Source organism: Sarcophilus harrisii, chromosome 6 (genome assembly GCF_902635505.1).
Source record: "Sarcophilus harrisii chromosome 6, mSarHar1.11, whole genome shotgun sequence".
In the NCBI taxonomy this organism is placed as follows: domain Eukaryota; kingdom Metazoa; phylum Chordata; class Mammalia; order Dasyuromorphia; family Dasyuridae; genus Sarcophilus; species Sarcophilus harrisii.
In genome coordinates this window covers 243,541,622-243,553,883 of record NC_045431.1, presented here as the reverse complement: position 1 = coordinate 243,553,883, position 12,262 = coordinate 243,541,622, and the positions used below count along the sequence as shown (strand labels likewise).

The window sequence follows — 12,262 nt, the reverse complement described above, 5'->3', positions numbered from 1 at the left end:
GGTCGGGAAAGGGCACCGGAAACTGATCCAGAAGTACAGACACGGGCAAATCTTTTAATAATAGGGCCCAGGGCGGCATCTGGGCAAGGGGAGCACAGCACGAGGGGCCATCTGGGAGCGGGGGAAGGCGGGATTTTCCTGTTCCAGGTCCCAGGTCCCTTTGGTTTTCCTCTCCACTCTCGGTCCAACCCTGCCCCAGGAGGCTTCAGGCTCCATCTGAAACAGTTCTTGTTGCTAGAGAGCAGGGAGAGGAGAGAGGAGTGGCCGGGACCCTCTGAAGATCAGCTCTCTTGTCATCCATCCTCAGGATCCATCCTTTCTCAGGGTCTGCAGGGGAATTGTCTGCTCTCCCACTTCCTTCTGTTTCTTCTTCCCATGATTCCTACAGGGAGAAAGGGGTCATTGGGTCATTAGGGTGAGAGCATGCTTTCTGGGATGAGGGCAGAGAGCCCTGGAGGGCACTGGGGGTCCCTTCTGCTTTAGGGAGATGGTCCCAAGGATGGGTAGATGCGGGTAGTTGTGCTATGCTGCCCTGGTGTGCCCTAGTGTCCTGGCCTCCGTTTCCCTACAAAAATAAGCCAGAACTCCGCCTGAGAGATGGCCTGGGAGTTCTGGGACTTTCAAAAAATATGGACAAGTCAGCAAGAGATGGGCAAGAGGAAGAGGGGAGAGAGTGGGAGTTTGAAAGGAGTTGCTAATGGCCCCCCGGGGGGGGCAGAAGGAGGAGAGAAGGAGAAGGAGGAGGCTGGTAGCCTTCACTCACCTGCTCTTCAGCTCTTCCACACTTTCCGGCAAGGGCATGTTGAGAGTCTCCGGCAGAAAGAAGGTGACAGCACCCCCAGCAATAGGGACAGCTCCGTAGATGAGGGAGGGCAACGCAGGATAGAGCTCCCCAGTCATATTCACCAGAGGGCTCATAATGCTGCCCACCCGAGCCATCATGCTGCCCATGCCCAGTCCTGTCTGCCTGAAATGCCAAGGGCGAGAGAGAGAGAGAGAGAGAGAGAGAGAGAGACAACCAGAGAGAGAGAGAGAGACAGAGAGACGCAGAGAGAGACAGAGACAGAGAGAGGGAGAGAGACAGAGACAGAGATACAGAGACAGAGACAACGAGAGAGAGAGAGAGAGACAGAGAGACAGAGAGACAGAGAGAGAGAGGAGAGGGAGAGAGAATATAAATCTAAGCACAGCTGGTTACCGAGCAGTTGGGGTAAGTTGGAGAGAGCTACTAGCCCAGGCGGCTGAGGGATTCAAACTCTCGTCTCCTCATTCTTACTCCTCTCACAGATCCAAAGGGTTTGTCAAGTTCTGTTGTTTCTACTTCCACATCTCTTGAACACACCCTTCTCTTTTTTGACCTTATTCCCACCCTGGTACAATCTCTGTGCTGCCGGGTCTGTCTGCCTCCAGTCTTCCTACTGTAGTCCATCCTCCATTTAGCTGACAGTGATTCTCCTAAAACACAGGGAGCTCCGGAATTCCCTGTTGTCTCCAGGAACAAATACAAAACGCTCTGTTTGGGGTTCGAAGCCCTTCATAACCTGGTTCCTGCTTATGTTTCCATAGCATTTTTCCATAATACGTTTTTTTTCCCCCTTACTCTTCAGCCCAGAGGCCCTTTGACCTTTTAGCTTCTCCTTGAATGTGATGCTCACTGCCTTTTCCCTTGCTGATCCCCATGCTCAGAAGGCTCTCTCTTCACTTCTACCTATCTTTAAGACTCATCTCAAATCCCCCCTTTTTCTCCCCTCCTATTCCATTGATAGACCTTTCCTTTTGAGATGACCTCCGCTCTGCCTTTAGCTTCTTTGTCCATGATCTTTGCCCACTGCTTCCTCCATTAGATAAGGAGGTCATTTTGGGAGGGAGGGTGCAGGCGACTTGAGCGATTAGGAAAGACTTCATAGAAAAGGTGGCTTTGGAGCTCAGGTCTTAAGGAAACCAAGGCTTCCAAGTGAGGAAAGAAGAGCACATTCTAGGCAAAGGGGCAGGTGACGGGTGAGGCAGTCGGCGGGGAGAGATGGAGCACAGAGTGGGGGGGCAGTGATATTCACCGAGAGCAAGGGAGCATCTATGGCAAGCAGGGAAGGACGTTCTGTTGGATATCAGAAACAAGAGCTAGCCGGGGGAACACGGGCAATCCTTCAGTCTAGGAAAATCCCTTTGGCAACTGTATGGAGGACGGATTGGAGCAGGGAGAGAGGTTTGGGCAGAGGCCAGTTAGGAGGCTGTTCTAACAGCCCAGGTGAGCTGTGATGAGGGCTGAGTGAGCTGAGTGAGATAGGAGAGGATTTACGGGGTTAGAATCCTCATTTGGATGAAGGAGGAGAGTGAGGGTGAGGGCGATGTCGGGGTTACAATCATGGGGTCCTGGAAGGATGGACTCCTCTGATTGATCCCAACGGTAAGAGGGAAGCTCAGGAGAGGGGAAGGTTTGGGGGCAAAGATGGTAAGTTTAGTTTTGGACGTGTTGGGTTTGAGATGCTTGTGGAACACTGAGTTTAAAATGTCTAGTGGGCTGATGGTGAGTAGGACTAAAGCTCAGGGGAGAGTCTGGGCATGGGGATATAGAGCCAGGAGTCATCTGGGTAAGGGAGAACATGGAAGCGTACACTTAAAGAACATTTGTTGACTTGATGACTTCCTCTGGGTTTGGTTCCCCCTTCCTCCCCCCCACCTCCCAGAGGGCAAGAGTTATAGCCGGTACTTCTCATACTGGAAGGTACATAGGGTACTGGAGTGCTTGGACATTGCTCTGGGCATGGACTGACCTGGCTGGAGGAAGGTTTCCATCTCCACCTTCCCCTCCCCCACACCCTGGCTCCGGGTCTCTCTCCCAGAAGGACTTTTGATACTCACCGAATTACGGTGGGATAGAGCTCCCCAGTGTACAAGAAGACACAGTTGAAGGAGGCCCCCAGACAACCTTTCCCTAGGACCGCCAGGGAAGTCCTCATGATCCCCCAGTCTGGGAGGAAAGAGAACAATGTTGGAGGGACACAGTGAGGGCTAAGCAGATCTCTCTGTTCCATGATCTTTAGAGCAGGATCCCTGGCCCATGAGGGAAAAGGGGGCCGGGACCCCTTCATTTCCCCCCACCTCACCTTTCGGCACCAATATATTGACCAAGATGGAAATGCCAGCCAGCATCAGGGAGGCCATTTGTGCGGGGCGCCGGCCAATGTAGTTAATGACCAGGAAGCCTATGAGTTTGGCCGGCAAATCCACTGCCCCAAAGATCACTTGGGTGAGGTAGATGTTGCTTCCAAAATACTGCAGGTCCATGACTAGCCCATAGTAGGCAAAGCTGGTGGCAAACCTGGGAGACATGGGGAAGTGGTTGCAGCTTGTGGATGACAGATTGAGAGCCAAGGGATTCCTTTATTTACGGGTGAGGAAACTGAGACTCAGGGAGAGAGAACAACGTCAGTGGTTAGAGTAAAGTTATAAAATATGTAGTTATAGTTATAAAGGGTTATAGGATAGAGGGAGGAAAAGGAAGTGGGAAAGATGGAAAGAGTTGCACACAGGACAGGGGACTGTGAGGAGGCAGTGATCCCAGCCCTCTGTGGGCTTTGGTCTGGAAAATCCTGGAATGATCCAAGAGAGGAATAAAGGGATCCAGGTAGGTGACACAGTACATAGAGAGCCTGTTCTGCAGTCAGGAAAATCAGAGTTCAAACCCAGCCTCAGACACTTACTGGACAAATCACTTAAGCTTTCTTAGCCTCAGTTTCTTCATCTGTAATATGAGAATAATAACAGCAGCCCCCTCCCAGGTGGCTGAGAGGATTAAATAAGAGAATATTTATAAAGCATGTAGCACAGTACCTGGCACATAGTAGGTGCTTAACAAAATGCTTGTTTCCTTTCTTGTTCCCCCATTTTCTACCCCTAGCAGCAGAGTAGGGATCTTTGGGGGATGATGCTTAGTATGTTAACACAGAATGGACTGCTATATGGTGCTGTGGATAGAATGTAATGTTTGGAGCCAGGAAGACCTGAATTCAGATTCTGTTTCAGGTAGAGAGTCCTGGATAGGTTAGTGACTCACCTTCTCTGATCCTCTGGGCTCCCATTTGTAAGATGAGAGAGGTGAGTTTGATCTCATTGAAAATCTTTTCCATGTCTAATTCTATAAGCTTTCAGAGGGTCAAAGGCTCAGAGAATGGATGGGCCTTCCCTATTCAGGGCTTCCCAGCTTTGGGGTTAGGTCTGAGCCGAGGAGGAAGGTGTCATCGGACCTTAACTAGCAATTTCAGCGACCAAGAAGGCTATTTCCCAATAAAGGGCAGTCAGTGGGAAGCAGGGAAGCAATTAGTCCTGAAGGAACTCACCTAGGATATGGCTGCTTCCTGGGAGATTCCTATTTGTACCAGTTTTTTCACACTAGGATCATAGACTTACATCCAAAAGGGATTCCAGAAGCCATTTAATCCAATGGCCTCATTTTACAGGTGAAGAAATGTCTATGCAGCTTAAAGACTGCTAGTGCTATTGACATTCTCCGTTTTGATGCTCTGGGACAAGGCTCCAATTGTCCCACCCTAGTTCTCATACTGTGGGTAAAATGGTATTCCTTCCTCTGTACCCAACTCCCTAGAGTAACCCTGGTCCCCTTCTCCTCCTGCCTCAGTAGGTCCACTGTCTGCTCTCCATTTTTCTCCACCTGGCCATCTCCTTCTCCAGCCCAGTGACTGCCCCTCCCCCAGTCTGAAGGGCCCCCTCAGTGCCTACCAGATCAGGGAGAGGCAGCTGAAGAGGCCTCGGAGCACTGGCAGGCGCACCAGGTCCAGGGCGTTATATTTGCTCTTGGCAAGGTTAATCTCCTTGTTAAGTTTTATTTGAAGCACCTGGTAGAAAGGGACAGAGTGGCAGAGGGCTTCAGGAAGGACATCCCTTTTATGGGCACTATGGCTGAGACAGGTAGACTGAAAGCTGGAGATCCTGGGACCCAGGTTGGAGCAGGACTGGCTCCCCGGAATCCCGGGCGAGCCCCCAGCCTGCCTTTGGCCTCCCAGGCTCCTTGGAAGGATGGTAGATGGTGTGTGGGGGGAATGGCTCACCTCCATGCTCAGCTTTTCCCCTTCTTCCTGCTTCCCATTGATCCGGGCTACCTTCTGCAGGGCCTGGAGTGTCAAGTCCAGCCTGCCAGTGGATGCCTGCCATCGGGCAGATTCAACGAAGAACCTGGAGTGAGGAAAGACCAGATTTCCAGTCTGGCTAGGAGGGGCCGGAGTCCTGTTAGCTGTCCAGGCAGACTGGACCCGGGGCTGATGGAAGTCTGGAGTGCCAGGCTCTGCCTGATGGAATCAGGGGTGCAGGGGGTGGCTGGGGAGTAGAACACCTGATACGGTACCAGAGCCTGGGAGGTTCCCCAATACTCTCTGATTGAGAAAAGGCAGAATAGGGATCAAGGGGGGCTGCTGAGCAAAGGGGGGCTTGGAATTTCCCAGAATCCCCAAACTGGGAGCTTGTGTATATGAGTGTGAGTGTGTGAGTGTGAGTGTGTAGAAGGGTAGCTGGAGACACAGCAGGCACTAGTGATACAAATGGAAGGCAGCTCCTTCCCTCAGGGAGTTTAAAGTCTCCTGGGGGAAATACCCACGATAAATAAAAACAATCTATGTGCAAAATAAATGCTAAATAATTGGTGACTTGTTCCGGCCCCTCCCCATGGGGCATCAGGGAAGGCTCCTTAAAGGAGGCACATGTTTGGCTGAGTCTGGAAAGGAATTAGCACTTCCCAGAGGCAAAAAGGAGGAGGGAGAGTCTTGTAGGCAAGGGCCCAGAGGTGGGAAATGAATAGTGAGTATGAGTATGAGAAGCAGCAAGGATAAGAGTTTGTCTGCAGCCAACGTGCAAAGAGAAGTTGGAACCGAGCCGGGAGGGCTCTGGTGTCCCAAAGAAGGGTTTGCAGGAGCCCCAGGGACCATGGGGATCCCCTGGGGACCATCCTTTAGAAGCATCCCTTCAGCAGGGAGGTCCCGCGGCCAAAGCCTGGGCCAGAGGTGCTCACGGGATTAGCGTGGGCAGGAGGCACAGAGACGAGGGCCTGGCGTGCCCCAGAGCGAGGGTTCACCTACCAGGAGTAGAAGAAGAAGAAGAAAAAGGGCACGGAGATGAGGAACTGCAGCCAGCGCCAGTGGGGCACTGCGTAGGCACAGCCTGCCAGGATGAACTGCCCGATGCTGTAGGTGTAGCCAACCAGAGTGCCCACCGTGGCCCGGGTGTGGATGGGCATCCACTCCACATCTGGGGGTGGGAAAGGGGGACACAAGGGTTAGTCATGGGGTCCCCAGAATTCTGCTCCGGACCCCTGCTCAAAGCCAGGACCGTGGCTGGGCTGAAGGCCGGCCCGTCCAGGGGCTCAGGGCCCAGCGGGTGGGAGGCAGAGGGGGCCAGTCGAGCCTGGAGCCCGCCAGCTCTGGGTCATGGCTCCCACGTTCACCCTCCTCTTGCCAGAACCCCAGTTCAGAACCCGAAAGCTCGGCCTTTCGAGTTAAGGATCTTCCTCTAGCTGGATGCGCCCCTCCCTTCCCCCACACTGTGCTACCTGGGGCCCACCTGTCTACCTGCTCTTCCTCCTCCTCCTGCTTTCTACCTGAGACCTGTAAAAGAGCTCAGCTTAGAAAGACCAAGGCCTCCCACTGCATCCAGGGTCATCTCCTGGGCTATGTCTGGCCACCGGATCCAGCCGGGATCTGGAGGGGAAACTGAGGCAGGTGACCTTGCCCGGCCCTCCCTCACTTCCATCCAACTCACTGCATGTCCCTCCCTCCCCCACACCAGGGTTTCAAGGACAAACAACAAGGACCCACTTTGGACGGCCGGGCCTAGCTTCTGTGCTTAAAGATGTGTCCCAAGCCCGCAGGCCAGGGCCTGGTCCACAGTTAGTGCTTAATAAATGTCTGGAGGGGCAGTTAGCACCGGGAGACAGGAATACCTGAGTTCAAATCCCAGCTCAGATGTTTACTATTAAACCACTTCATTCCGTTTGCTTCAGTTTTCTCATCTGTAAAATGGGCTGGCTAAGGAAATGGCAAACCCTCCACTCTCTTCATCAGGCAAACCCCAAAGAGAGTTGTACAGGACCGAATAACAGCCCTAACTATTTTTCACTCCCTAATCTATTCATTCCAGCCCTGACACTTTACATTCTAAGTCCCTTCCGACTCTGATATTCTAGATTGTCCCGGCACCCGACAATCCGTGTTTTGGGATCCGAAGCCCTTTGGGGCGTGGACGTTCCATGTTCCAGCACTAACGTTGTCCCTTTGAAGGTTTGTCTTAGACACTACAGCCTTTGTTCTGTACTCTGATACCTTTAAACACTGACATTGAAGGCTCGAGGGGACATTTGGGGGCCCACTTCCCCACTGGAACATCCTGTGTTCCAGGGTCTGACATGCTCTGATCCTGATCCACTGAGCAGGAAAGGGTTTGGGTTCCTGCTCGTGAGCAGAGCCGTGGTTTCTGAAGCAGGACAGACGGGGGATGATGTCAGGGAAGGGGAAGAGAGGAAGGTGACCTTTGGAACCTTTAGGCCTCCCAGCTGGGGTGCTGTAGCCAGGGAAGGGGCAGATGGCAGAAGGGCCAGAGGAGAGGAGGCAGGGGAGTAAAGGGCAGTGCTAGGGCTGGAGCCAAGGAAGGAGGCTTCAGGGAGAGGGCCCCGGGGGGGCTTGGAGCCAGGACCCGGTCAGTCAGGAGAGCGGGGTGTTCCAGAACTGAGTCAGGCCGGAGGCTTGAGGTCCTTCCCCCAGCTCCAATGCAGGGAGCCCTTCACTCTGGCACTTCTGGCCAGCCCCCTTTCCTCCATCCCGATGGGGATCTTAGAGCTAGAAAGGAGGGTGTTGGAGGATAGGAGGCTGATAGAAATGGGTCTCTGGACCTGGAGTCTGGAGACTGGGTACAAATCCGAGTTTTGTTCCCTTGGGGCAAGAAGTTTTGGACCTCAGTTTCCCCACTTGTAAAATACTAGGGTCAGAGTAGAAGCTCTCGGGCCTTCCTTGGGGCTTGAAATCTAGAGAAAGGGCCTTGGGACCTAGATCAGGCTGAGAGGCCTCTAGGGGGAGAAATAAGGGCCTTTTGGGGGCCCTGGGGTCCTTTCCTCCCCGTTGGACTAGGAAGGCCCAGGAACTTCCCCTTTGGGGAGGTTGGAGGCTGACCTGAGCAGCGCCTGAAGGAGCAATGTTGGAGTGAGGAGAGGGTTGTAAGATGGAAAGAGCCTGGGAGGGACCTCGCCGAGGCTCTGAAAAATGAGCTCCCTGGGGAGAGCGCTCGGACCGAAGGGAACCTGGGTTCAAATCCCTCTATAGCTGTGAGCATCTCCTTCTCGGGCCCTTAGCTTCCTCATCAGTAACCCGGGGGGGAGATGGAGCTGGATAGTTCTTCCCGCTCCTTGTGGTTCTTCCAGCTGAGCAGCCCCCGGCCCAAGGAGGAGGAGACCCTGGGACAGAAAGCCTGAACCAAATCTCAGCTAACAGGAAAAATCCTTTGGAAAGAGGCGCGGGGCGAGCGGCTGTCTGGGAGGAGCCCGGGCCCAGGGCTCCTCAGCCTTTTCGGTACCTCGGTAGCCTGCCGAAGCCAGTGGACCCCTTCTCTTGAAGCTCAATTTCAGGAGGGGTTAGCGAAAAGAAAGATGTCACTTTTTCCCCTTCCAAGTTCCCAGAAGCCCTGAAATTGCTGCACAGACGCTAAGTTAAGAGCTCCTGTTCTAGAGTCCGTCCCACATCCCTACAACATGGCTGGTGGTCCTCACTGCCTCAGCTACCCTGAGGAGACTGGTGGGAGCAGGATGGGAGAGAGCATCCTGATCCCATGTTTGTGCCTTGGGTGAAAGCCCTGGTTGCTCCATCCTAGTTACGTTTCTGAGACAGAAACAGGGGCCCGTGAGGATTTCACGGCTGGCGATGGGGCCGGGGCAGCTCCTGGGACGGGGACTCGCATGAGTGGGAGAGGTGGGTTCCACAGGCTATTGGGGTGGCCCCTTCCCCACCATCCTTTCCCCCCCTCCTCACTCAGTGTAAGGCAGTTGAGCGCCATGCCAGACAGGGAAATGCCCGTCAGAAACCGGAGGGCGCAGTAGATGCTGAAGTTGGGAGAGAAGGCGCAGCCGGTGCCCGCCACGGCCGTCTGCAGGTAGGTCCAGATCAGGATCTTCCGGCGGCCCAGCCTGGGGAGACATGTGGACTACGGTGTTCCCACCCCCCTCTGGCCCTCTGCCAATCCCAGCAACGCCGGCATTCATTCATTCCATCACTAATTCATCAGTCAATCAATCAGTTGGGATCTCTGACAGGCCTGGTCCTGGGCTCTGTCCTAAGGCTGACAACCCCCCACGGAACACTGGCTGGGGCCTTTGTTCTCATGTTTCCTCTTCTGTAAAATGGGGACAAGACTCTTTCTGCCTGGGCCCAGGGATAGTGCTGTGGATAAACCTTAGAGTTCTAGATGTGAGACTTAGGAAGTCACTTCTCAGAACCTCAACTTCCTTATCTGTGAAATGGGCAGATGAGTGTCATTGTGCAGGAAGTATTCTTGGAGGGAAGAACCATCACTTCCTTTTTGTCCTTAGATCATGGAGGCAAGAGAATGGACAAGAAAGTGCCCCTCCGGGGCTTTCTGGGCTACTTAAGGACAATCCAGGGAAGGATGAGAGGCCTGGCCTGGAAGTTGTACATTGTTGGAGGGAGAAGGGGGTGAGCACTGGGGGCCTAAAGGGGTCTGGGGAGCGGGGCCTTGAAGGGTGGGCACACGGCTCCCTTCCTCCCAGCCCGGGGTCTTCTCCTTCCCTTGTTCTTTGTGCTTCTCCCTCCCTGGGTCTTCCCAGAATGGGAACCTCCTGCCTCTGACCCAGCCCTCCCACCTCCCACTGGAGCCCAACGTGTCCCAGGACTGACCTGTCCGCCAGGTTCCCAAACACGGATGCCCCGATAAGCACTCCCGACATGTACAAGGACTGGCTCAGTTGGCGCAGGGCCCTGTGCCCGCAGACGAGGTCCCACTGTGGGGAGAGAGGGGGTTGGGGCGGGGGCTCCCCTCAAGCTGCTCGGAAAGCTTGCTTGATTCACCTCCCCGGAGAATGGCAGCTTTGGGGGAAGAAAGTCAAGAGGAAGGGGAAGAGCCAGAGGGGAATGGGGACAGAGAGGGGGAGAGGCTTCTTTCCTGGACCCCAGCTCCGTGCTGGCCCCCTCTCCCCCTTTATCTCCCCCGTCATGCTGGCTCCATCTCCGCCCCCCCCCCGCCATGCTGGTTCCTTCTTCCCCCCCCATGTAGGCCCCTTCTCCCCCTCCATCTCCCCCCATGTTGGCCCCTTCTTCTCCCCCATGTTGGCCCCTTTTCTCCCCCTCATGTTGGCCCTTTCTCCCCCCCCCCATGCTAGCCCCTTCTCCTCCTCCATCTCCCCCCATGCCCACCTGCCTACATCCGACCCCCAGTGTCCCCCCTCTCTCTCTCCCCCCTTTTTCTTCCCCCTCCTTTTATTCTGACCTCTCCCCAGCCCATTCCCTCTTCCCTTCCCTTCTCCCCCGCCCCTCCCTTTCCCACAGCAGCCCCTGTCTTTTTCCTCCTCCTCATCTCTGAGTTTTCTCTCACCTTGTCTCCTCCTGCTCTGTCCCTGGCCTCCCTCTGAACCCCTTCCCCTCCCCCTTCCTTCTCTCCAGAGCCACCCCCTCCCCTTCCCTGTTCCTTACCCCCTCTCTCACCCCCTTCCCTAGTGTCTGAGCCCTCTTGCCCAAGGAAGCCAGGAGTCTGCTCTCCTCAGCCCTGTATCCTGCCCCTCTCTTTTTTACCCTTGTGTTTGGTCTCCTTCCCTCAAATAGGGAAACTGAGTCAGAAAGCTGCAGCCCTGGGCTTCCCCTGGCCAGGGAGTCCACCAGTCTTACCCAAGTCCCCGTGTTCCCCTCCCCAGACCCCTCACCTCGGTCACAATGGTGGCGGGGAAGGTGCTGTGGTCATAGGTCCAGCCGTCCAGGCAGGCCTCGGTGGCTCCAGTGGCATTGGGCCCCGTGCCGTTGGACCAGTGTAGCTCCCTTTGGGGGGCGGTAAAGCGGCGGCACGAAGCCGGCCTGTCCTGCTCATCCCAGGGCAGCCAGGCCCGCAGCTCCTCTGCTCCTGAGCCGTCCCCACTCAGGTTGGCGGAGGGCGGTGGGCGGCAGTGGTGGCCAGGAATGGCGGCCGTGAAGTTCTGCACGGTGTTATGGGAGGCCAGCAGCAGCATCGGGATGACCACCAGGGTGAACTGGACCCACTGGAAGCGGCCCACCCCTCCCACCTGCAAGAGGATGTCATTGAAGGTCATGGGGATGGAGGTGGGGCCGGAGCCTCAGCGAAGTGGTCCTGGGGATTCTGTCCACTGCCCGTCCGGCCTTTCAGCGGGTGGAGAGGGCCCCGGACGCCTTTCCTGCTCGGCTCCACGCTCGGTCTGTTGCTGGAGGAAGACTCTGTACTCGCTCAGTGGGAGAGACAGGGGCTGAGCCAGCCCTCCCTCCTTCTCCTGCCTCTCTCCCCAACTCTGGGTGAGTCAGGGCCTGACTGGGCCAGAGACAACCCCTCCTTTCTGGACCTCAGCCTCCCAATTGGCCTCTATTCCTCCAGGTTTGGACAGTTGGAGTTAAAATGTGACTCGAGGCAGAGACTGCTGAGAAAACCTGTTGCATGCTCCTTTTGCCTGTGGGTCAAAAGGGAACAGAACATGGGTTGCTGGGAGCTTCCAAAGGGCCGGACACCTGCCCTGCATGCCGTGGGTCACCTCTTGTGCTTTCCTGTGGAAGGGGGCGGGAACAGAGGAGGGAGAGAAAGGCAGGAGCGAGGTAAGCCCCTCGAGATTGGTTTGGGGCCCAGTGACCTAGAATTGTGCTTGGTCTGCAGGTCAGAGGTTATCTTGGCCAGCTCAGAGCATCAAACACCTCCTTCGCAGAGAAACCCAAAGAACGAGAGCACCTCAGAGGTGAGAGTGGGGACCGAGTAGGGAGGTTCCTTAAAATGTAGGATGTGAGAGCTGGGAGGGATCTTAGAACATGGAATGTCAGAGCTGGTGGGTGGGGACCTTAACGCACAGTGTCTGAGCCGGAGCGACTTTAGAACACAGAACAGAAACAGCCAGATTTGGAAGAGAGCTTAGAACAAAGAATTTTAGAGATGGGTGGGACCTTAGAACAGAGAAAGTCAGAGCTGGGAGATCTCAGTCAGAAGTGGGAGGAATGTTAGAACGTAGAATAAATATATAATAACAGGAAGGAATACTGTCACCTCAAAACCT

The 12,262-nt window shown here is 55.0% G+C and overlaps 1 protein-coding gene across 1 annotated transcript; it reads right to left on the bottom strand.

The window, feature by feature from the left end:
* Positions 1 to 34: 34 nt before the first annotated feature.
* Positions 35 to 11,771, bottom strand: LOC100919715 (solute carrier family 22 member 6). The gene is made up of 10 exons (XM_012552773.2): positions 10,922 to 11,771; positions 9,903 to 10,006; positions 9,021 to 9,175; positions 6,087 to 6,255; positions 5,067 to 5,190; positions 4,738 to 4,853; positions 3,105 to 3,319; positions 2,860 to 2,968; positions 764 to 967; positions 35 to 382 (listed from the first exon to the last, which is right to left on the bottom strand). Exons 1-10 carry the CDS (start codon positions 11,300 to 11,302, stop codon positions 304 to 306), a joined length of 1,656 nt encoding a protein of 551 aa, XP_012408227.2. The 5' UTR covers positions 11,303 to 11,771; the 3' UTR covers positions 35 to 303.
* Between the last annotated feature and the right edge of the window lie 491 nt (positions 11,772 to 12,262).